The sequence below is a fragment of the Centrocercus urophasianus genome, unplaced genomic scaffold (assembly GCF_019232065.1).
Source record: "Centrocercus urophasianus isolate 14NV4802_14NV808 unplaced genomic scaffold, USGS_Curo_1.0 seq_20, whole genome shotgun sequence".
Classification (NCBI taxonomy): domain Eukaryota; kingdom Metazoa; phylum Chordata; class Aves; order Galliformes; family Phasianidae; genus Centrocercus; species Centrocercus urophasianus.
In genome coordinates this window covers 927,933-949,607 of record NW_024884756.1, presented here as the reverse complement: position 1 = coordinate 949,607, position 21,675 = coordinate 927,933, and the positions used below count along the sequence as shown (strand labels likewise).

Here is a 21,675-nt window from a genome sequence, read left to right as displayed (position 1 = left end):
GTTTCCTATAAACTCACCACAATGATTTTATCTCAACTGTAAATGCAGTACTGGGGATATAGGTTGCTCACCATCCTCTGCCACACAGCAGTGGGTTTATTCATCATGAGGGCTACAAATCAGTTGCTTTACCACAAGGGGATGAAGTTTGGAGGGGAATATCCCAGGACATGACTGAGCATTTTCTTTTTCCTTAAGCTGTTTTTCAATCCCATTATTTCAGCCATGCCTGAGACTTGGAGTAACACCCCACAAAACCAAATGCAACTTCCTTCTCCAAAGCAAGACTTGGCATTTCTTTCCCTTTCCTCTCTCAGACGGATCTGCAACAAACTTTCTATACATAGCAACGACAAAAAACATGGAGGACAGTGGTTTGCTCACCATTATTCCATCAGTTCATTTCAAAAACTCATCAGGATACACAGGTATAGGCAGGCACCACACTTGAAAGCTGATAAGCCACTCAAAAGGCCGGTGGTATCTGCTTGCCATTACAGATTCACCAAAATACCTTTCTGCTTTTTGTCGGGCCCTGCCTCCATGTTTTAAACTTAAATTAAAAATGTAAGACGCACATTTCTGGCTCACGTACAGGCAGCAAGGCTGAGAAGATTTCTTCAGCAAAACCCAAGTTCAGGATCCCAAGTGAAAAGCACCAGGGTGACTGCTGATCAGAGCTGATGCTGCTTCTTGTGTAAGGTCACTTTTTCATTTCCCTCCCCTCAGAAGTCTCTCCTGCCCTTCACCCACCACGCAGCCAGCATGACCTAAGCTTTCAAGCATGAGACAGAAGTTTCTGTGGCTCAAATGCTGCTGGAAGTCATCTAACAGTGCCATTGCAGCCTGTCTCACATTATGCCCACTTCACATGAGCACAGCTCTCCATTGATGTCTAGCTGCTTATTTTTCAGTAGGCAGAGAGCTGAACTATTGAAAATACTCAAAATGCAGTACAAAAGGTAAGAATTCTATGAATCCTGAAGAGTTCATAGCCCTTTAAACAACCTCCTAGCATCTGGTGAACAGAGAGAACGACGAACTCTAGCATCAGGTTACCCAAGCTGTTTAACCAGCAGCACCCTTTGTCCTGAAATACCTCTAAAGAAAACGTGAAACATTACAAGCAACAACGAAATCAATTCCAAAATAGAGTAGAAGGCTAAAAGTCATCACACAGTTATAATACTGCCCATTGATCTATTTACTGACAGAAGTGAGGAATGTGATTCCTCTCGTGCACTTAAGCAGTCTCAGAAAATTCCATCTAGCACACAGATACAAAACTGGCTGGAAAATCTTTAAGTTGACCTGTGTTATCAAGGAAGAGTTAAAATGAGAATCTCTCTCAGGGTTAGGAAAGTTTAACCTGCATTACTTGACAGACAAGCTTTGGAGCACATGCAGCGAAAAGAGATTTCTCAGAATGCAAAGCCCAACCTTCATAGCTGGTAACAACGGTCTCCTCTCTTCCCCCAGCGCAAAAGCTCACCCTCCTTAAAGGTTTCCTTTCCCAGAAATGCATTTAAGTCCACAGAAATCTAGGTTAGATTGCAGCCCATTTCCCTCCTCCTGATCTACTCAAATTGTTTTGAATATACTTCATTTACATTTTCCCAACTTGCATTACCAGAAGCTCTTACATCTTCTGCAAGATCTCTTCCTTAATATAAAAGGACCTAAAGGGATTTTGGAAGGCAATCAAGAAGAGAAAGCTGGGGTTTGGGAAAATTTGAGCTCCTACCTGGAAAGTAGATGATGCTTCATATATCAAATCATCCCTAGTATAAACATTTCTATCAGTATGAGCCTGGAAACAAAACACTTTTGGAAAAGAGAAGGCAGAAGTACAAAAGAAAGCAAGAGATTGCTTTTCATAGCATTTCATGTATTTTGGATGCAAACAGTTGCTTTTGTTTTTTGAAGTGCTCTAACTGCAAGCCGTAAGATTTCTCTCCTCTGCCCCGCAAGAAGCAGCCAACCTCCAAGAGCAGCACTGGCTGCTTTGCCTGCTTCACACCAGAAGGACAAGACACAGGAGACAGTGCAGCAGGATCATTAGGACAGGGAAGAAAAGCAAACAGCCAGGAGATCAGCATGGTATGCTTTGATCAGCCTGAGTTTGGCTCCAACTTTTTACTCGTTTCAACACAAGGAGGTTTTTCCCCCAAAATAGAAACTCAGAAAACCTCCTTTGGTTTGCAGTTCTCCTTTTAAGCTGTGAAAACTCTCATAGGGTGCTGCACTGCATTGCTGCTCCCTTCTTTCTAAGGACAATGAGAAGTTCCATCAGGCCAGCCTCCCCTTAGCTCCCTGCCAAGGGTTGGGGCTGAGTTATTTAAGCCTCCACAACTGCTGTGCTCTGTTCTCCCCCTCCACTCCCAAACCCCACTTGCCCAGCCTGGGAAAGTAGATGTGTGCAAGTTCTGACACACTTTGTTCCAGCGTACTGCATTTGCATTCTGCTCATCCACTTGCAAGACAGATCTGCATAACATTTTACTGCATTCCCAGAATAGGAGCAACATTTAATAAAAGTTTCTTCTTACCAGAGCTGGGCATGTGGTTCACTCTAGGTGGATTCAACAGCTCTACTGGCTGGTCTCTGCCAGAAAGCCCATCTGGAAAGAGAAAAAACATCACAACAACTCTTTGGTTAGCTGAGCTATTTTAGACATTCCAAGCAGAAAAATAATAATAATAATAAATCACTAACCAATCAGCAGTGAGAATCAGAAACACACAAGTAACACAAATCAATAGAAACAAGAACGTTAACAGCACAGCAGCTGCCTAACAACTGCTTACGCTACAGCAGAAAATAAAAGACTCCCAAACCACGCTCAGGTTTTCCTGGTCTTTAAATCCAACTGGTGCTGCTCCCAGCTCACAAAAACAGGCATAAACCTCACCATACAGTTGCTAACCAGCTATTCCTTCCTTCTTCAGGAGAACCGAGCAGAGTTCAGACAGAAACACATCCCTGGTGAAGCGAAGTTGAGGAATGGTTATAAAATGCCAGGGAGATGCTAAGGAAAACTGGCAAATCACTGCCGGAGATTAAAATGCGCAGACATACATAACAAGTCCCATTTTGCATAAGTTTGGATTTCAGAAAGGCATTAAAAACATACTTTGTAAATGATATGCAGAAATCCATCGTGCTGAAGCAGTTCTCTGTTTAAAATATTTCAAAGATTACATCTCGCATTCAAGTAGAGCTAAAACAGAAAAACATGATCCCTACTGCTGTAGACTGCCAGACCAGATTTTCTAGTCATCCACTCCCCTCCACTCTGCCCCCCCAATAGGAGCTGAAGCATAAAAATGCTAAATTCAAGTAAGTGATGCTTCACTACAGTATGTTTCCAGTACTTCGGTTATGAATAGTCCATCTCAGATTGGTTTGTTCCACTGTAAATACCCACACCTTTGGCAGTTGTGTCTCACTTGATCTCCTCTATCGTGTTACCGTGCTGCAGCACAGATACCATCAAGCCAAACCCCGTCTGGAGACATCAAAGAAGCCACCCCATCTCTCAGTCAAAGCCAAGCTCACTGTTATAAAATGTTACACTGTTGGTGGAATGTTAAAAAAGAAAACAACACAAATCACACTTTGTTTTCTTCTCCCTGTTTGCACCGTTTTGGGCTCCTGGACAGAAAGAGTGGTTGGGTCTTCTCCATCACTTACATGGCTTTGCCTCTACTGCCAACACCCAAGCATCAGTGCTGCCCCAGGCAACAAGTAAATGAACCAAACTACAGCCACGCTGAGCTTTCCTTCCCAAGCAAGTAATTACTGTCCTGCAGATAAAACAGGTTGTTCCCATCACACGCTATTTGCTTTTGGATTGTTACCATGAGACCAACAGCACAGCTGGGGCGGACAGCTTTGTGTCCACAAGCAGTGGGACGTGCACAGAGCAGACTCAAGTGACACTTGAGTCTTTATTTCAGTCTGTGGACTCGCTCCCACACTGCTGTGTGTGCTGAGTGTCACCAGAGCACCACCAATACGCGTGTTGGCAAGTGGGGATTTAAGAGCTGTGTCTGCTTTTAATTCTAAGAATCGAAGTATCTACATTTTCAACCAAATGAAGAACCCAAACCAACAATCTCTGCTGCAACATGAATGATAATCACAGAAAAACACGGATGTTTTTTAAAGCACTGCAGTCTAAAAAATTGAATCAGGCAAGACAGAGGTTCTATACTCCCTGCACTCACTGACAAAGAAAGGCTCCACTTGTAAGAAGGAAACATTTGCACCAAGCACCTCTTCTACGGGTAACGATAAAAGAGGTCCAAGCAGGGTTTGAACATGCACACTCATTGAGGGGTGAGCTAGCTCACAGCCAGAGCATGAACCTGGCCACCCTGACACAAGAAATGATGCACTACCAGCTCAGCTTCCTACAGCCACCCAGGGATCCTACAAGAAGCAAAGGATCCATTTCAAGAGAATGGGTTTGTTCAGAAAGTCAGAACAGAGCTGCATTTAATGAAGCATCCGATCTGCTGTTACTGCTATGCTGCTTTCTTCTTACCAACCGTTACCGAAGCCTCTCTCCTAAATCAGCTGCTACATAACTGACTTCGGCGTAACAAGAAATGCATGATGTTTTATACCAATACTTATGAGGAAGCAATAAGATAAGATAAGATAAGATAAGACTGGCCTGGGTCTGCAAATGCCAAAATGAATTGCATCGGTTTCTGTCACAAAAATAAAAGCTTTTCCCCCACTCCCCTCTTTCCAAAGAATTCAGCTCCAACCCTCTAGAAGCTTCACCCTGCATTTCTAGAGACAGCTTTGGCAATTAGAGAACTAAAAAAAAAACAACAGACAGAAGATGCTAAAAATATCTGTGCCACACACACAGATCTCCAGTTTTGTCCTTGCTATTGCCTGGAGGGGATCACAGGGTGCTTCTGCAATGCTGAAAACCTGGGCAGGGATGGGAAGCAGCTTGTCTCACTGCTGCAGAAGGGCAGCAAAGAACACGCACAGAGGGCAAGCTGTGCAATCGCTACTCGGCACTTCCACCAGCCACAATCTAGCAGCTACACACAGCAGCACAAAGCAGATTACCTACGAAATACTTTCAGTTCTCTACTAGACGAGTGTTTCCTGAGATACTAAAATGAGATGCCGAGAAAACACAGTCTTGAATGGGCTGTAGATGACTCCACCTAACAGGCAGCACCCCCAGGCAGAGCGAGTTGTCCCAGCCATGTGGGAGCCCTGCACCCTGCACACAGACCCCAGGCTGGCTGCACGCAGGAGGTGCCAGAAGCGATGCTGCAGACCGTCCAGCCCAAAGCCAGGCAACAAGGAGATGTGCTGCAGCATCCAGCAGGTCTGCGAGGAGGCACACGTCTCACTGATGGCTCAGGTTAGATGAGATTTAGCGCAGCTTCATTTTCAAAGGGGTAATTCTACTCACTAATTAATGAGATGAAGCTATTACTCATTGACGGGGACTTGAACATCTCATTTTTATCACAGTCCGTCCTGAAGCGTTCCACAGAGTTACTTTAAAATATATCCAGGTCACTTTCTGAAGTAGCTGGGCTTGCAGGATTTACCCTCATTGAAAAGAGCAAAACAAAGACAAGATGGCTACAGTACACACAGAATAACAGGGAGAAACCTGCACAGATAAAAGCCTCCAGAAAAGATGAAGAAGCCAAATGAACCAGAACAACATCCAAGGTGAAACCAGATTAGACAAGGAAGCACAGCTTTATTCCTTCTTCCCACTAAAAAAAGGGCAGATGATGAACGAAACAGAAGGCTGGAGCACTCAGTTCACTTCCACCAGAAAAGTGTATGCAGCCTTCCTATAATTAACTCTGATGAGTTAAAAAATGCGGGGCAGAACTGGAAAAGGTTATTTAAATAGCTTTTCATGTATTCAGATCTTTAGGCCTGATGCAAATCAGCCTGCTCTACTTGAACTCCCCACGCTAAGTGATGAACAACCAACAGTTGTCTTTAAAGACCTCCCAGAGAACAGGGAAAGACCTAAAGAGACACAAAGGCAGTTTCTGAGGGAAGGTGGGAAACAATTACAGTAAATAGGAGTTATTTCTGTCTTCCAGAAAGAAAGGACGTGGCAGCACAGAGATTAGTGCCGCCAATGGATGGAGCTGAAGGCAATTACTCAGTGTTGTCAGTGTGTCGGCCCAGTAAAGTGGTGGTTTTTAAAAGATGTTACTTATTATTTTGGGGGATTTTACCCAGGATTTATAAAAAAAACTTCGAAAGGTTTCAATGGGCACGTTATTAAGAAAGTCAGGTCTGCATGAATCACCCTAAGGCAAGCACAAATCTACTTAAAAAGCCCATTCAGTCCTCATCTGCTTTTAGATGGATTATACCCAGCATGGTGTGGTAGTTCACTATTTAATGATAATGCATTAAAGTTGTATTTAGATCTCAGACCTGACATCACACCACAGAGGTCACACTTGGGAGCACGGCAAGAAGAATTCAATGACAAGTTGGCGAACGGGTGCAAGGTTCAACCAGAAATGGGAAGACCCCTCCCCCCTAAATAACAATAATGGTTAAACGCACAATTAGAGGATGAGCAATGCCCGGCCGAGCAACAACACAACAAAAAAGAAGCACTTTGCAAACTGAGAATCCACCGTTTGGCAGCGATGCAGAAGACACAGGTTCATTCCAGGATGCATTAGCAGGCACATATGCAAGACACGGGAGGTAATTACTCAGAGACGTGACAGCCTGCTCGGCAAAAGCGCTGCCCTTGGTTTTAGAAGATGAATTGCAGGCAATCAAGGAGAAACCTCTGAGAAAACACTTGAGAAAAGTTGGCATCTAAGAGAACATCCCAACCACATCCTTTCAAGAGCGTGCATCCACATTTAAAATTCAGCTTCTGCTACTGTCTCTACAGAGAGAAGGGATGTTTCTGGATCAATGACTCCTGAGTTTATATTTGTCATCGAGCAAATAACTACCTTGCTCTCTTTACTGCTTTCTAGCAAAAGCAGTTGTGAGCCTGTCTCACAAAGGAAAAGAAGAGACCCATTCCCCTTCTCCCCAAGCCCACAAGGATCCTGCTTTAAGGTACAACCAACACACACTTAACACAGCAACACACAGAAATGCTCGCAGGCAGATGACCAGCCTTACTGAAAATGGAGACCGACTTTGTACATGACAGCAATAGGACAAGGGGGACCATTTTAAACCAAAAACCGCAGGTTTATGTTAGATGTTAGGAAGAAATTCTTCACTCAGAGGGCGGTGAGGCGCTGGCACTGCTGCCCAGAGCTGTGAGTGCCCCATCCCTGGAGGTGCTCAAGGCCAGGCTGGATGGGGCCCTGGGCAGCCTGGTCTGTGGGGACAACAGCAGGGGTTGAGATTGGGTGAGCTCTAAGGCCTCTTCCAACCCAACCGTTTTATGATTCTTTGATAAGAGCTCACTTTGATAAGACCAGCACCACATCCACAACCTGTAAGAAGAGAAGCAAGGTGGTGGCAGATCCCCCTCCATCTGCACGCCACCCTGCAACTGCAGAGGGCTTACAGCCAGCCCCAGGCCGCGCTCCTGGCCGTGCTTCTCCTGTTTGCACGTGTTCAGTCCCAGCAAGGAGCAGGCTGAGCACAGAGTTGCATTTGAGAGGGACACAACTCCAACTCGGTGCCTGCCAGTTCACCTAATGCGGTCCAGCCACTAATGCAGACCCTTGCCTGAGAGACTGAGTTTTAATTCAGCCCTAAAGCAAGCTTAAAAAAAAAAAAATAATAATAATAATAATCAAATCAGAATTCCACTTTCACAGCCTGCACACAGCCTCCTCAGCACCAACTGTCACACTCGGCAGAGCTGACCCTTTGCACAGCGCTTGCTCTCCCAACCACAGCGCTGCACACAACCTGCGAGCAGCATTCATCTGCATTGCCTCCTGGGGGTGGGGTTCTGCTCAGAGGCATCACTGCAGTGCTAAAAACAGGTAAGTGCTAACCTCACAGCCTTGGGATACCAGGTGACAAACACAGGGTGGCTTCGGAATAAAAGTCTGCCCCCAACCATTAGGCACAGCCCGCTAAAACATCCTGACTTGCATATTAACAGCTGTGGTGTATAACAACAAGTTAAAATATTAGTAATGAGAACAGTAATTATCATGGATGTATTATTTATTTGTCTACTCATTCGGAATTTACAGAGAAAAAAAAAATCTTCAACATTTACAAGAAAGCAATTAAGGCAGCAAATGGAGTATTTCTCTTTAAACCTATGAGAAAATGCTCAGCGCATATTTCCTCTCTAATTTGTCTGCACTCAAGAATCTATTTTTGGACGTCTCCCTAGACTGTATTGTAGCACCACATGTACTGTAATGGCATTTTAATTAGCCCAGAGAGCTGGAAGATGCACTGTGCATCCGAAAGAGAAGCAGCCTAACAAAATGAGAGCATCCTTCTCTTCCTTTCTTTGAGATTTACAGCAGCTATCAAGTAGAAATACCAATTATGGTTTCAATTGGAATTGACTGCAACTACTATAAAAACCCACTGCATCGCAACAGCATATAGAATTGAACAAAAATAAACGTAGTATTTAAGCACTGTTTACTCATACTTTAAGGGTGGATGGTAAAAATAAAATGCTGCAGATACCTACAGGAAGAACAAGGGATTAGAGCAGAGGAGACAATTAAAGTATTTTAGAGTTGGGCTCTAAATATGCATGGCCTGCGAGCATAATGAAGAAGCTACCCACAGAAATGAAAGCCAATCCAGTCCTGTTTAGGTAGGGTTGGATTTGTTTTATTCTTATTTTTATTAGCTCTAATGCTCAAGGTTAGCCACCTTCCACTGCCAGCACGTGGCACAGCACAAAAACACTGCCAGCAAGTCTTGCATGGAGCCTTGTTTCCACTGCTTTCCCATGCAGAACGCAGCAAGCAGAAACCCAGCAGACTTCCCTACAGTTAATCTTAAGGTAGAAACAACACTCAAATAGCTAGCACGAAAAGCAACCTTGCATTGATTGCCATGGAATTTTCCTAGAGGCCCAACAGCGAAGATGTGAAGCAACGGTGAGGTCCTCGAGGTGTCCACAGACCACTGCAGATGTGTCCACACACTACTTGTCAAGCACCAGATGATAGAAGTTCTGTGACCCACCTCTTAATGCCACTGTTTACTTCAGTCCCTTGCTGTCAGATATTCGTATTTCATCTCGTTTTTCATTCCATTCTTCTGTATCCATTTTCAAAACCAACTGATGAACAGGAATCAACCCATTCTGGACAAGCTGGAGCACGCACCCGCACGAGAAGCAAAGCAGCATCCTACACCCCGACTACTGATTGCATGCACACCAGCAGGCTGAGCGATCACTCAGTCTTACAGGCAGCCAGGCAAGATGGGAAACCAAGCACGGAAAGCTTACCTGCTCCTGTTTGACACCAAGCACGACCCCTAAGTCTCACTAAGCGCCACTTACAGCATTTGTTTCTTCACAAACACCCTTCTGGATCCCAATGTGAGCGTCTCAGCTTCCCTGCGACACTCAGCACCTTCTGCACGTGGTCAGCCCAAACACCCGCCGGTTCTGCTCTTCAGTTACAGGCAGAAGAGGTTGCTATTACATTTCATACACACAGCTGTAGCCCAGCACGCGATACCAGGAAAGCATGGCATCAGATTCAGCTCTATTTTTGGTTTATCTTACCCAACCATTTCCCATAGGCTCTCTTCTGCAGCCATCCATCCAATGCTCCCACCTGCCTGTGCTGTCCTAGAGCTCCAGAAGGACAGGAGCTCGGGGCTTCCATGGGGAATGAAACCGGGATGTAGCCGTGCCCATGTCCTCATGGTGGAGGCTGCCAGATCCCGCTAGGGCCTGACACTGATGGCTCAGACACGGTGCTGTGTGCAGAGCCAACCTGGTACCTTGGCACAGCATCTCCCCGTTATCCCAGCCCTACCCGATGGGAGGGCAGCTACTGCCAGCTGCAGACAGCAGGAAAACTGCCCCAAGATACCTGTTCCTGAATACACCAACGCTGGTACCTACCGGCTTCAGACAATCCATACGTAACAACTTAGTGCCAATTAATGTTCAGATTTCTAAAATCTGCAATTCAGATATTTCTAAACCCCAGAAGAATGAAGAAGAAAAAAGAAAAGACTACCATTTCAAAGTATCTAAAAGTAGATTTTACTTGCACAGACTGGGTGGAACAGCAGTACCCCTGCTTGCAATGAAGGAGCTGAGACTACACTGTTTGTTACTATAAATATATGCCTAGATATTTTCCCTGGCATGAAGCACTTTGATTATGCAGGCAAGAGATTCATCAGCCCTTACGGATAGCTCCATCCCTCCTGCTTTTACCCTGCCAGTGAGCACGCACTGCTGGCAGGAGGGGAGGAGGGTGCAATCTGCCGCCATCTGCAGGGGGCTGCCATCTGAAGAGGTGACTGTCCTCAAGAAATTAGCATAGTCCAAGTACTGAGCTTAAATATGGAACAGAAGTTCAGCCAAGCGTTTCTTTCACGGGCCGTTCTGCAAAGCGTTCCCTGTTAACTGTATGGTGACTTCTTCTTAAGTTTTAATGCAGATTCGTTACCGAAAGGGAACAAAACTTTCCATCCTAGCTAGATACAGGAAGATGAAGCCAATATTCCTACAGGAGATCCCCAATGCCAGCAGAAGGTGCTTCATGTGCTGAGACAGATGCCACGAGCTCCAGCACAGCAGAAAAGCAGAACCCGTGCAGCAGGAGAGGTGCTGCTGGCTCCCAGCCATCTCACAATCACCGACTATTCAGAGCATAACAATTCACGTTTGATAGCTATGAACTCACAGACACAATGCCTCCTCTATCACAACTAGTATTTAAGCAGGTTTTAAAAAATGATCGGCGACACAAAAGTGAAGAGAGAGGAGAAAAAAAAAAAAAAAAACACCTTGAAATTATCACCAATTCTCAGCAGAAGGAAACCTAGGAAGCACATTACAAAGGCGGGAGAGAAGGCTGAACAACCGGCTTCAATTTCCCCTCTCTCCAGGTGAATAAACCGGCAGGAAGAAAGAAATCCAGCTGAAGGACAACCTGGGTCTTCCACAGGTTCCAATGGGATTCCAGCTCCGATTCACACGCTCCCATCCCGGCCCTGAAAGAAAGCCTGCACCAAACTGACTGCTCTGACACCTGCATTAAACACTGAGTGCTGGCAAAACTCATAAACCATGGCAGAATTGTTTGCAACTGCAGCTTTGAAGCCTCCCAAAACAAGCTGCAGAAGAAGAAGAGTGAGATGTACTGCAAAGCTCAGCTCACCCTCTTAACTCTTTCTTCTATTCCTGCCTTGGCCAGCATAAATTTGCTCACCTGAAGAAGTAAACTAACGAGTTGTATTGCATTCACAGTCTTCAAGCTAATGAGCTGCTAGTGGGGAAAAAAGCTTGTCTCTTTAAAGAGGGAATGGATGGTATTCTACTTGCACAAAGCAGCACGGGTTTTTTCCTTCTTCCAGCCCACACCACACAGGACTTGTCCGCGATACTATTTCCATGGCAATCTGTGTCCCAAGGCTCTGAGCATTTCCAGCAGTGAAGGGAAGCAGTAATAATTCCTCAGCAACCCATGACACCAGCGCTTTCAACAAGCAGACAAAGCTGGGGAAAATTCCTGGATGGAGCAGAGGGCAGGGAGAAAGGAGGCAAAGGAAACTGATGGTCCCTGGACACTGGCAATGGGATCTCGCTAGCTGATAACCAGATGCTCCCCAGCCTCACAAGCTGCAGCTGCTTGGGTGCATGGCAGAACTGGAAAGAGCAGAGGAAAAAAAGGAGAATTCCTCACTGAGGAAAATAAGTACAAAGACATGGAAACAGATCTGTCAGCAAACAGAGGACTTGGGTTTGATGGAGCTGCAGGGTCCCAGGCAGCTGTCAGTATGCCCAGCAATCAAAGCTGCAAGCTCTCAGTGCTCCACCAAGTCTTGGTGAAAAAGCAGGAGCAAAAACACCTGTGAAGACATCCCCCAGCCCAGGTAAAAGCCTTCCACAGGGCTCTGAGAAAGCTTCCAGCCAAAGGTGCAGAGGCACAAGCAGTAAGCCCAGGGTAGCTGGACTGGACACATCTCCTGCCTGGGGAGCAGCTATTTCAGAAGCTTGAGGGACCCCGAGAGGTTGCACAGCCCCCGGGCTGCATTACAGAGAGCAGCACCATTTGTTTGACCCAGCTTCTGCTGTCTTCACAACACATCCAGCTGGCAGAACTCAGGAACAGCCCTCACCAGCAAGCAATCCTTTCTGTCAAACGTTTTAAGGACCAGAGCCGAGCCAAGCACGCTTATCAGCAGCCTGAACCGTAGGCAGGTTGAAGATGTATGCAGGAAAAATGTTAGCATTTTAAAATGCAATCCCTCCTCTTAAAAGACAAGACAAGAGACGAGTTTTGTTCGCTTGCTCCATTCATAATTCCAAGAGGCGTCATTAAAATTTAAGAAACTGGTGTATAAAGTTTAGATAATTCCTTCTGCTCACTCCTGTGGAGGACCAAAGCAGCACCTACCAGACATGCCACAGCATGAAGACTTGCAGCACGGTGAGCATGCAAAGTAACAGCCCAGGTGGAAGGAGCAACCACTAATCACTGGGCTTTTAATTGCTAAGAACAGAACTAAATGACACACTTCCAGCTGCCATTGTGTACCGCTCCAGGATTAGGATTTTGGATGTTAGTGACTGAGAGATATCCCGAATCCGGCCCGGAGCCCTGCTCTGACATACAAGCAGTGAAGGAGCCACTAGCCATTTTTCATGCTATATTCCAAATCTGCTCTAAAAATAAACAAACCAACCCAAGGAAAGCGCCAAGGAAGAGAGCTGATTTTTAACAGAAGGTAAGGATGCAGCAATCAGAGCCACTCAACAGCAAACTCTCACTTTAAAATACTCAAATGAGGCTGCTTTTGTGGAAATGACCATCTTAGAGCCAGGAAGACCCGTGCTTTGCGCACAGAACTGGATGGAGATAGAGAAAACCAATTAGATGTGTAACAACGTGTCTGTACTCACATGAGAGGAGGACTGCAAAGGACACTCGATGGATGCTGTCACAGTAAAGCTGACAGCAAGGACAAGCCTTTCATTTATTGCCAGAAAGGCAGAAATCCCATCAGAACCATTAATGCACTTTTTGGACTGCATGAATTTCAGTACTGTCTCAGCAATGGAGTACGTGGAAGAGCCCCTCCCAGAGTATCTTATGCTTTCTTTTACTGCATTAATCACCAGCACATGTGCTCCCCCAGCCTCATAACAGACCCCAAAGCCAGCTGAAATGGCACAAGATCTCAGCATAGAGAGTTTCAGTAGGATGCAAATAGCAGCATGCTGCTTCATGTTTTTACATTGCATTTTTAGCAGCTCTGATCTTCGCCTATAATGGTACCAACAGCTTAATCCTGCATGCCACCAGCTCTGACTTACTGCCAAGTTCAGGCTCTTCTGCTGCCGTGACCCTTTCTGCTCTCCACGTTCTTCACAAGAAACATCGCTCCTCTCACTCCACTGAGATGGCATGTTGCAGTAAATTCACATCAGCAGGACGCTGGGACACAGGTGAGCATTTGGGTAAATAGTGGGCATCTGCACTGAACTAAATAGAGTAACCTGAGAAAAGCAAGTTTTGAAGCAGAAATTTCAAACCCTGGGTCTGTTCAGGAGCAAGCCCAGTTTTCAAGCCAAGTAGAATAGAATAGTTTCAGTTGGAAGGGACCTTTAAAGGCCACCTGGTCCAACTCCCCTCCAGTGAACAGGGACACCTACCTCAATCAGGTTGCTTGGAGTCCTGTACAATCTGGACTCAAATATCTCCAAGGACGGGGCATCCAACACTTCTCTGTGCAACCTGCTCCAGCGCCTCACCGCTTGCGCTATGAAAAACTTTTTCTTTATATCCAATCTAAATCTCTCCTCTTTTAGTTTGAAATCATTTCCTCTCGTCCTGTCACAACAGACCCTGCTGTGACAAGAGGCAGCCTGTCCTTGGAGGAGAGGTGTTCCAACCCTGGAAGCATTTTTTGTGGTTCTTTTCTGGATGCTCTCTAACAGCTCCACATCTCTCCCGTCCTGAGGACTCGACATGTGGAAGCAGTACTCAGTATTACCGTGGTGTCAACCCAAAGCACCAAGCTCTGTATAAGTTCAGAATGAACTCAGGCTCTTGGTAACAGGGCTGCAAAGGTGATCCTTCCTCCTCCAGTCTACCGCAATGGCAATGCTCCAGTTGCTCATCGCTGTAGTCAGCTAGAGGTGTGCAGTCACAGGGGAACATGAAGGTAAGGAACATCACCTCCAGCTGACTACAGTGATGAGCAACTGGAGGATCCACCCACACTGGCATCGTGTACTGACCTCTAGAATGGCTTCATGGAAGCTCAGGATTATTCCTTCCTATATGGACTCGACTGAGCCAACACCTCAGGCTACAGAGTGTAGCCACGCTCTGCTCAACATACAGCTCAGTGTCATTCCCTATTCCAAAGGGACTACTGAGAGCTCCAGAATGGACTCCTCCACATGGGAAAACCACTGGACACAGACTGCAGGATGTGCAGCGGTGCCGTGCAGCTTGATGAAAACTAAGTCTCCATTCCCTACCCGACCAGCACGGGCTCCATTTCCAGACCAACAGCACACCTGACATTAGGCTCAACTGCCCGATGATGCTGAATGGCTTCAAAATAAGTAAGGGAAAAGAGTGCTAACTTTAACAGCAAAATGTGCCAAGAGAAATTCACAGCACCTATATTCTGTGCTACATGATAAACAGGACAAAATAAACATAAGAGCATATTAACAAGTATTACTTTGTCCTTCCTTTTGAGCCCACGAGCTTTTACTTGCAATATGAAATCTCACAGAGGTCTAAAAATCAAGAGCAGCGAACAACCCCATAGATTGCATCTGTGTAAATGCCACCAGCACCTTCACGAGGAGAGTGCTCAAGGTCTGTCCAGAGACCGTGGTAACGACACAGTAAGAAAACTCAGGAGATTGTTAACGTCAAGGTGAAGCCCAAAATCCACGGGGATTTCTTTGAATGCAGACCCAGGTGGCTGCATGATGAAATGTTTCTCGTGTATTACAAAAGAAAAAAAAAATGTTTTCTTTAAAAATTAGATCACAGAATGCTTAGGTCGGAAAAGACTCTACCGACCATCCAGTTCCAACCCCTCTACCATAGGCTGGTTGCCACCCACCAGATCAGGCTCCCATCTAACCTGGCTCTGCCTCCTCCAGGGATTGGGTGCACCCACAGCTTCTCTGGGCAGCCTGTGCCAGGTCTGGACCCATACAGGTCTACAGATGTTACAGAAATGGAATATGTGCTGCGAGCGTGGGTATCTGACCTCCTTCTCAACTGAAGACACTACTGCCAGGACTCACACCTTCAGAAGCAGAGAAATTATGAGAGAAACAGAGCAAAACCTACTGGAACCAACCCCAACATCACACAAAAGAACACAATGAACGTCCAGAAGAGCAGATACAGCGACCCAACAGCCTGCGTGCCAGGCAAAGACTTGTTAGGTTGTCCCAGGGGCCTTTCCAGCCCTCTTGCCATTCCCTCCAGGATGCTGCCTTAAAGGTATATGAAAAATGAAAGACTACAGTAAGAAGCTAATTCCAAAAATGAAATGAATGTTAAGTTTCAAAACAGAATTTCCCATATGATCATGACACATTACTGATGTTTTACTTTAAAAGCTCACTCCACACTTCAGTAGAACCCAATGCTGACTGATGGCACTGATGGTACCAGGCTCTGGGCTGCACAAGTTGGCCAAGCAGAGCCCAGCAGGTGGCTTGCATGGAACCTGAGAGCTGCTAGAGGAAAGGCAGGCCCACTATTGGAGCTAAGGGGAATTAACAAACACAGGCCCCACCGCAAGCAGGAAATTCAAAGCCACAGCTAAATAAAGCAAAGACTGAGAGTTGCAAGCAATGCAATAAGGCTGCTTGTCAAAACAACCATGCCAAGAAGTTTCATCATTCTTAGCAATCAGAAAGTATCTGAAAATCAAGGCTTCAGCACATGGGGGTGTGGGGAAACCCACACGAACTGCTGACAGCACTGCAGAACAAGGTGAGCACGGCCACGCAATGCTCTGCTCCTGGAGCTTCTGGGCTGTTCCCTCTGCTGTGATGCCATGCAGCAGGCAGCACGTGGAGCAGGCAGTGCCACCAGGAGTTGTTACACAGCCTCACAGGCAGCAGAACGGCCCGGGGGTGATTTCACATTTCAGAAAGGCACAAAACAGATTCAGGGCTGCTCAGGGATGGAGGAAAGCTTGTTATTTAAGGTCTATAGGTATGGCACATCATTACCCCATGTGGCTGCTGCTCTGCTGCTGGAGAGGCTGGGCTGTCCCTGTTCTTGCTGGAGGACAGGAGCTGCTGCTGGGCACAGCATCTGGGGCATCTGCTGCCAGCACAGAGCTCACCTCCTTGGTTTCTCAAAGCAGTGCATGTGGTTATCCTGAACATGATCCCACCTTATAATAGTTAAAGAACAAGAACCAAGCCCCAGCTGCAAGCTGTGCACCAATGCTCAAAGCCACATGTCTGACACAGGGTAGGCCAACAGGAACACCCCTCAATGTGCCGCTGATCTTGCCAATGGGATCCCATCAGCAAAGCAAACAGAAGCAAAGAGTCCCAGCTCCTATAGTTCCTCCCCCTCCCCAGCTGTGGATCTGGCCTTTCAATTTGCCCTCAGTTCAGAAACCCCAGAGTAATGCTGGAGAAGTAATGCTGGAGAAGTCAACGCTGCTTTACCCCAGTCACTCCTCAGTACCCAAGGCATGTACATGAAGAGCTTTCTCTGAACATATTGTTCTCAACCTACAGTTTAAAATTCATCCATGCCACTGCGCTGTTGTCATCCCGTATCCCCATCTCCAGTACATTGGGGATTGACCTTTTCAGATTCGCATTTACAACATACAGCAGCTCTGCAAGCTCTGTTACAGAGAAAAATGAACCGAGAGGAATTTCTGGAATGGTGACTGGACTGCTGCTGTTTCCTAGGGCAAAACACGCACTGTTTGTGTAGCAGTTTGCAAATACCCCTGTAAACAAGGGAGAAGCGAATGAAGAAAGCAACCTCACAGGCTGGAATCTTCTGAAAGATGGAAAACAGATCTCCACGTCTGCCCACACAAAATGAAGATGCTTCAGTAGTTAGTGTTCGGGGTAATGCAAACAGCTCTCCAAATTCAGAATGAAAATAGTGATAAGACCAGCAATTGTAATTCAAATAAAAAAATACACAAACCACACACACAAGGCACCTGGTCGGACACTTCTCATGCTGCTTTTCTTTTGTTCTGCCGATGTCGTATTTACTGAGCAGGCCTGCCTGGTTTTACTAAAACAGAGACCCTCCCTCCCTCTCCCCCCAGCACAGGACTTGTGGGCAACAGCCTTACTGACTTTACCTGCACAGGACTGCAGAACCAGATCCCCAGCTCCATTTCCAGGTACGGTCACCCTTTTTACATGCACAATCAAAACAAACAAAACAAAACAAACCTTGGGCTCGGCTACCTAAAGCATCACTCAATCCAGGTCTCCTCAGTCCTAAAGCATCACCCAAACCAGGTCTCCACAGTCCTAAAGCATCACCCAAACCAGGTCTCCTCGGTCCTAAAGCACCCACATCCAGAAACCCTACTAAGAACACGAAATAGAATTTATGGCATGACAGACTTCTCTCGTTAGGGGAGAAATCCTCTTGGCCAGTAATCTTACTAATTGACTGTTAAAGCCTTTTTAATATCCTTTAGTCTTTAGCATGTTGATTACTGCAAATAAATGGCATAATGAGGAAGAGATGGGATATGTTAACAGAGATGGGTTAAGCAGCATCCCCAAGCATCTTCCCACACATCCCCATATCCAGACACACCACTTCACTTGGAGTTTTACCATCCTGCAAAGCATGGGGCTCCTTTCTAACACCCACACAATTTCTTCTCATTGCCCAAAAGTTCTGCAACATCTCATTACCAGCATTGTACGTGGCATGGTACATTTAGGGCACCTTTGTACAAAATCAGAAATACTTCCCTGTGTTTTCAGCAATTATTCCTAAACTACTGAAACGCAGTCTGTTCATCTCGTCCCCATCAATAAAACCTATTGACCAGTGTCAGGCACAAAAATCCTGCAGAAAGGTAAAGAGAGAGAAAAGAAATTGATAGCTGACTGCAGAGGAGACAGCTCAGTGCCTTAGCAGGGCAGAGTGCTGGGAAGAACTTTGCAATGTGAGACAATCAGGAAACGGGAAATGAGCAGAGCCAGCTAGAAACACACCCTGACAGTGACGCTTGGGGCCACCAGCTTGCTCACCACCAGCATTTCTCTGGTAGCATCCCCACATTCAGCCTAAGCCACCGCAGACTTAAACCCATAGAGGTGGTGTTTGAATCATGGAATCATTGAATCATTTGAGTCGGAAGGGACCTGTGAAGGCCCAACTCCCTGCAATGCACAAGGACACCCACAGCTCCATCAGGTGCTCAGAGCCCATCCAGCCTGACCTTGGGTGTCTCCACCTCTCTGGACAACCTGTGCCAGTGGAAAAGTTAAAAACCAGCCCCAAAAATACACGTTCATTTTCTTTCTAACCAAAGCTGCACCTCATGTTGCAGTGTACGTGGTCTGGAACAAAGCTGCTGGCCCTTACATGGGAGCCTTGAGATCCCAAGGAAAGCAGCTCCATGCAAAGCAGTGCTCAGTTTGAGAGCTGAAGTTTCCAGAAGTTGCATTCTATTCAAGTGTCCTGAGCCCATTTTCTAATAGAATATCATGCATCAGCCCCACGTGCCAAGCAGCTCCTAATGAATGAGGCTCGTCAGGTGCTACGTGCAATGTAGTAAATGTGAGTAAGGTTGCAAAGTGCAGGAGTTTAAGTCACAGCTCCTCCACAGCAGGCAATGAACTCATGCAAGGAGCTGGAAGGCAGGAGAATTTAGAAAGTCGGGCTGCAGTTAAACCCTGATGTATGATTCATTGTCAGTTCTTAAGAGAATGCCTGCAATTAAGCCGTGTTAATGATTAAAGCAGACTAAAAAAGCACACAGCTCCATTATTTTGGATGTTATTCCCAGGCTGTGAGGCAATCACTTTGCTTATCAATGCTGGAAAGCGAGTGGTTTGCTCCCTTTGAAGACAAGCACTTTACTTGAGTTAGGAGGCAAACAGAGAATCAAAGACACACACAAATAAAGCGTGCATTGCACAGCACCAATCCCCAAAGCCAAAAGCTTCACGTGTGACTTTGTCAGGGCTCATTTGGTCTGCAGTTTGCACAGACACACAAACAGATATAGAAGATGAGGGGAAACACTGCATAGTGGGTTTGTGGGGTGAAAGGCTCCTTCTGGTGGAGCTCTGCTGCTCCATGAGTGCGCCCAGCAAGCTCCTGCTGTCCTGGAGGACACAGGACCATTGTAAACGCCTTACGCTATGTGTGTGTGTTTTTTTTAACTCACAGGGTGCTATTATCTGTCCTCAAAGGAGATGCTATACATAAGAGAAAGAAGGACTTTGAACGCACAGTTTGGAAACACACAGATCAATCAAACAGGCTCTTGTTTACCTGCAGCGGGGGCATTTCCCCTTTTAAGGAGGCACAGCACTCATCTGGTGCTGCAGCACCGCAGCTCAGCCTTCCATAGGCACAGCCAGGCTCCACCAGGCACACAGCACCACGCACTCACCACGTGTGACAAAAAACATTCCAACCCAGAATGACAGCAATCCCACTGCAAACCTTTTTTACTACAGGGTTGTCAAAGGTCCCCGCAGACCAGACTGCCCAGGGCTCCATCCAGCCTGACCCTGAGCACCTCCAGGGATGGGGCACACAGCTCTGGGCAGCAGTGCCAGCTCCTCACTGCCTTCTGAGTGAAGAATCCACGGGGATACCAAAGAGCTCAGGACTCAGTGCTGGAAGGACATCAGTTTCTATGCCGCCAGCACGTAAAAGCTACATAGTTATCTCATAAAACCTAATTTCACCAGTAAAACACCATAAAACAGGTGGCACTGCCTGGTGGATTTTGTGTTTACTTCATATTGACAGGTCTGAGCCCAGGAGTGCTATTTACAAAGAGTTTAAAATAAAACAACACACGCACAACAGAAGATCCTTTCGTTGCTCAAACACTGCCGAGCCACCCAAGTACTCAGAAAGGTGGAGAAGCAGTGAGAAAACATCCCAAAAATCTTCTAACTGCAGCTACAGCATAACAATATCCTGGAGGATTTAATAATTTCCACTGAACTCAAGCGAATAGAAAGATTAACTTGAATTTCCACTGAATTACAACCAAGAGCTTTTCCTTTGGTTCAGGATGGAAATATTTCCCCTCCTACTTTCTCGGCTCGCTTCAGATACAGCTCCAAACGGAGAAGAGGCACAAAGGTGCCAAAACTTGAGCGCAGTTTCACTGACTGCATCTCCCCTTTGCATTTGGCCCCTGCTGGGGCAATCCCTCCCTCGTGCTGCTGGAGTTGCGGGCCGGATCACAACCCACTCCATCAGAAAGCAGCTGCTGGGTAAGACCTGCATTCTTCCAACATTTCAAAGCTTCTGTGGGTATAAGAAATTTGGAGATGGACCGTCAAGCTGGTCACATGCAGCCTTATAAAAACAAGCCCGCACTATGCTGTTTTTGTAAGCTTTCCCTTTTCCAAGTCCAAGAACAGCCTCGGCTTCTTCAAAGCCTTTTGTGGCACCTCCACTTTAACTCACTCATTAGCCTTAAGTTCAGCCATTTGCTAATTTCGAAATGCAGTTATTCATAAGTCAAAGTTCAAAAGGTGCTTAAAAACAATTCAGCAGCTGATGACCGCTGATCTTTCCAGCTCTGGAAATACCCTCCTAATGGCAGCATCATCCTAGGCACCTTACCAAGTACTCCCTGGTTTGGAGCAGTGTGCTTGGGCTTTATTAGAGGCAAGGACAGGTGGCCAAGTGTCAGTGAGAGCACTGATGAGGGCGCTGTGACCAACCACACAGCTGCTGGGCATCCGCAACAACCCGCATGAGAACTCAGAAGGGACCCAAAGAGGGGCTGTCTCAGCCAGACTGATAGGCCAAGGGCATTTCCAACTAAAAGGAATCCATATGTGCACCAGGTGAAACAACTGCCAGATTGTGGCACCTTCCCAAAGAGCTCCTGGCCCCACTGCAATTTATCCAGTGTTCTTATACAAAAAGCTCTGCTGCACAGAAGCTTTGTCTGCACGTGGTTATCTGTGATAAAACACAGATGACCAAGATTTCTTCTTAAAGTTCTGCTCCTTTAGCATAGCAAAACAGGAAGTTTTCACTTAAAAACCTCAATAAGGAAAGATACGGTTCCCACACACGCCCCAAACATCTCCTCCCATGTACCTTCAATCATATAAAACCAATAGTGCAGCCAGCAGAGAAGTCATCGTCCCCTTGTAGATGGCACTGATAAGGCCACACCTTGAGTACCATGTTCAGCTTTGGGCTGCTCACTGCACAAAGGACGTCACTCCTTCTGTCTCTATTCACAGAACACAAAGAGGAAAAAAAACAACCAACCAGTTTCACAGTCATATA

At 46.2% G+C, this 21,675-nt stretch overlaps 1 protein-coding gene across 9 annotated transcripts in view; it reads right to left on the bottom strand.

The window, feature by feature from the left end:
* Positions 1–21,675, bottom strand: part of HDAC4 (histone deacetylase 4) — a 215,613-nt gene that overhangs the window by 136,350 nt on the left and 57,588 nt on the right. For all 9 annotated transcript variants that reach the window (XM_042821990.1, XM_042821991.1, XM_042821992.1 and 6 more), the window contains one exon: positions 2,550–2,621. In XM_042821990.1, coding sequence (XP_042677924.1) covers positions 2,550–2,621 — 72 coding nt within the window. The remainder of the gene's footprint in view (positions 1–2,549; positions 2,622–21,675) is intronic.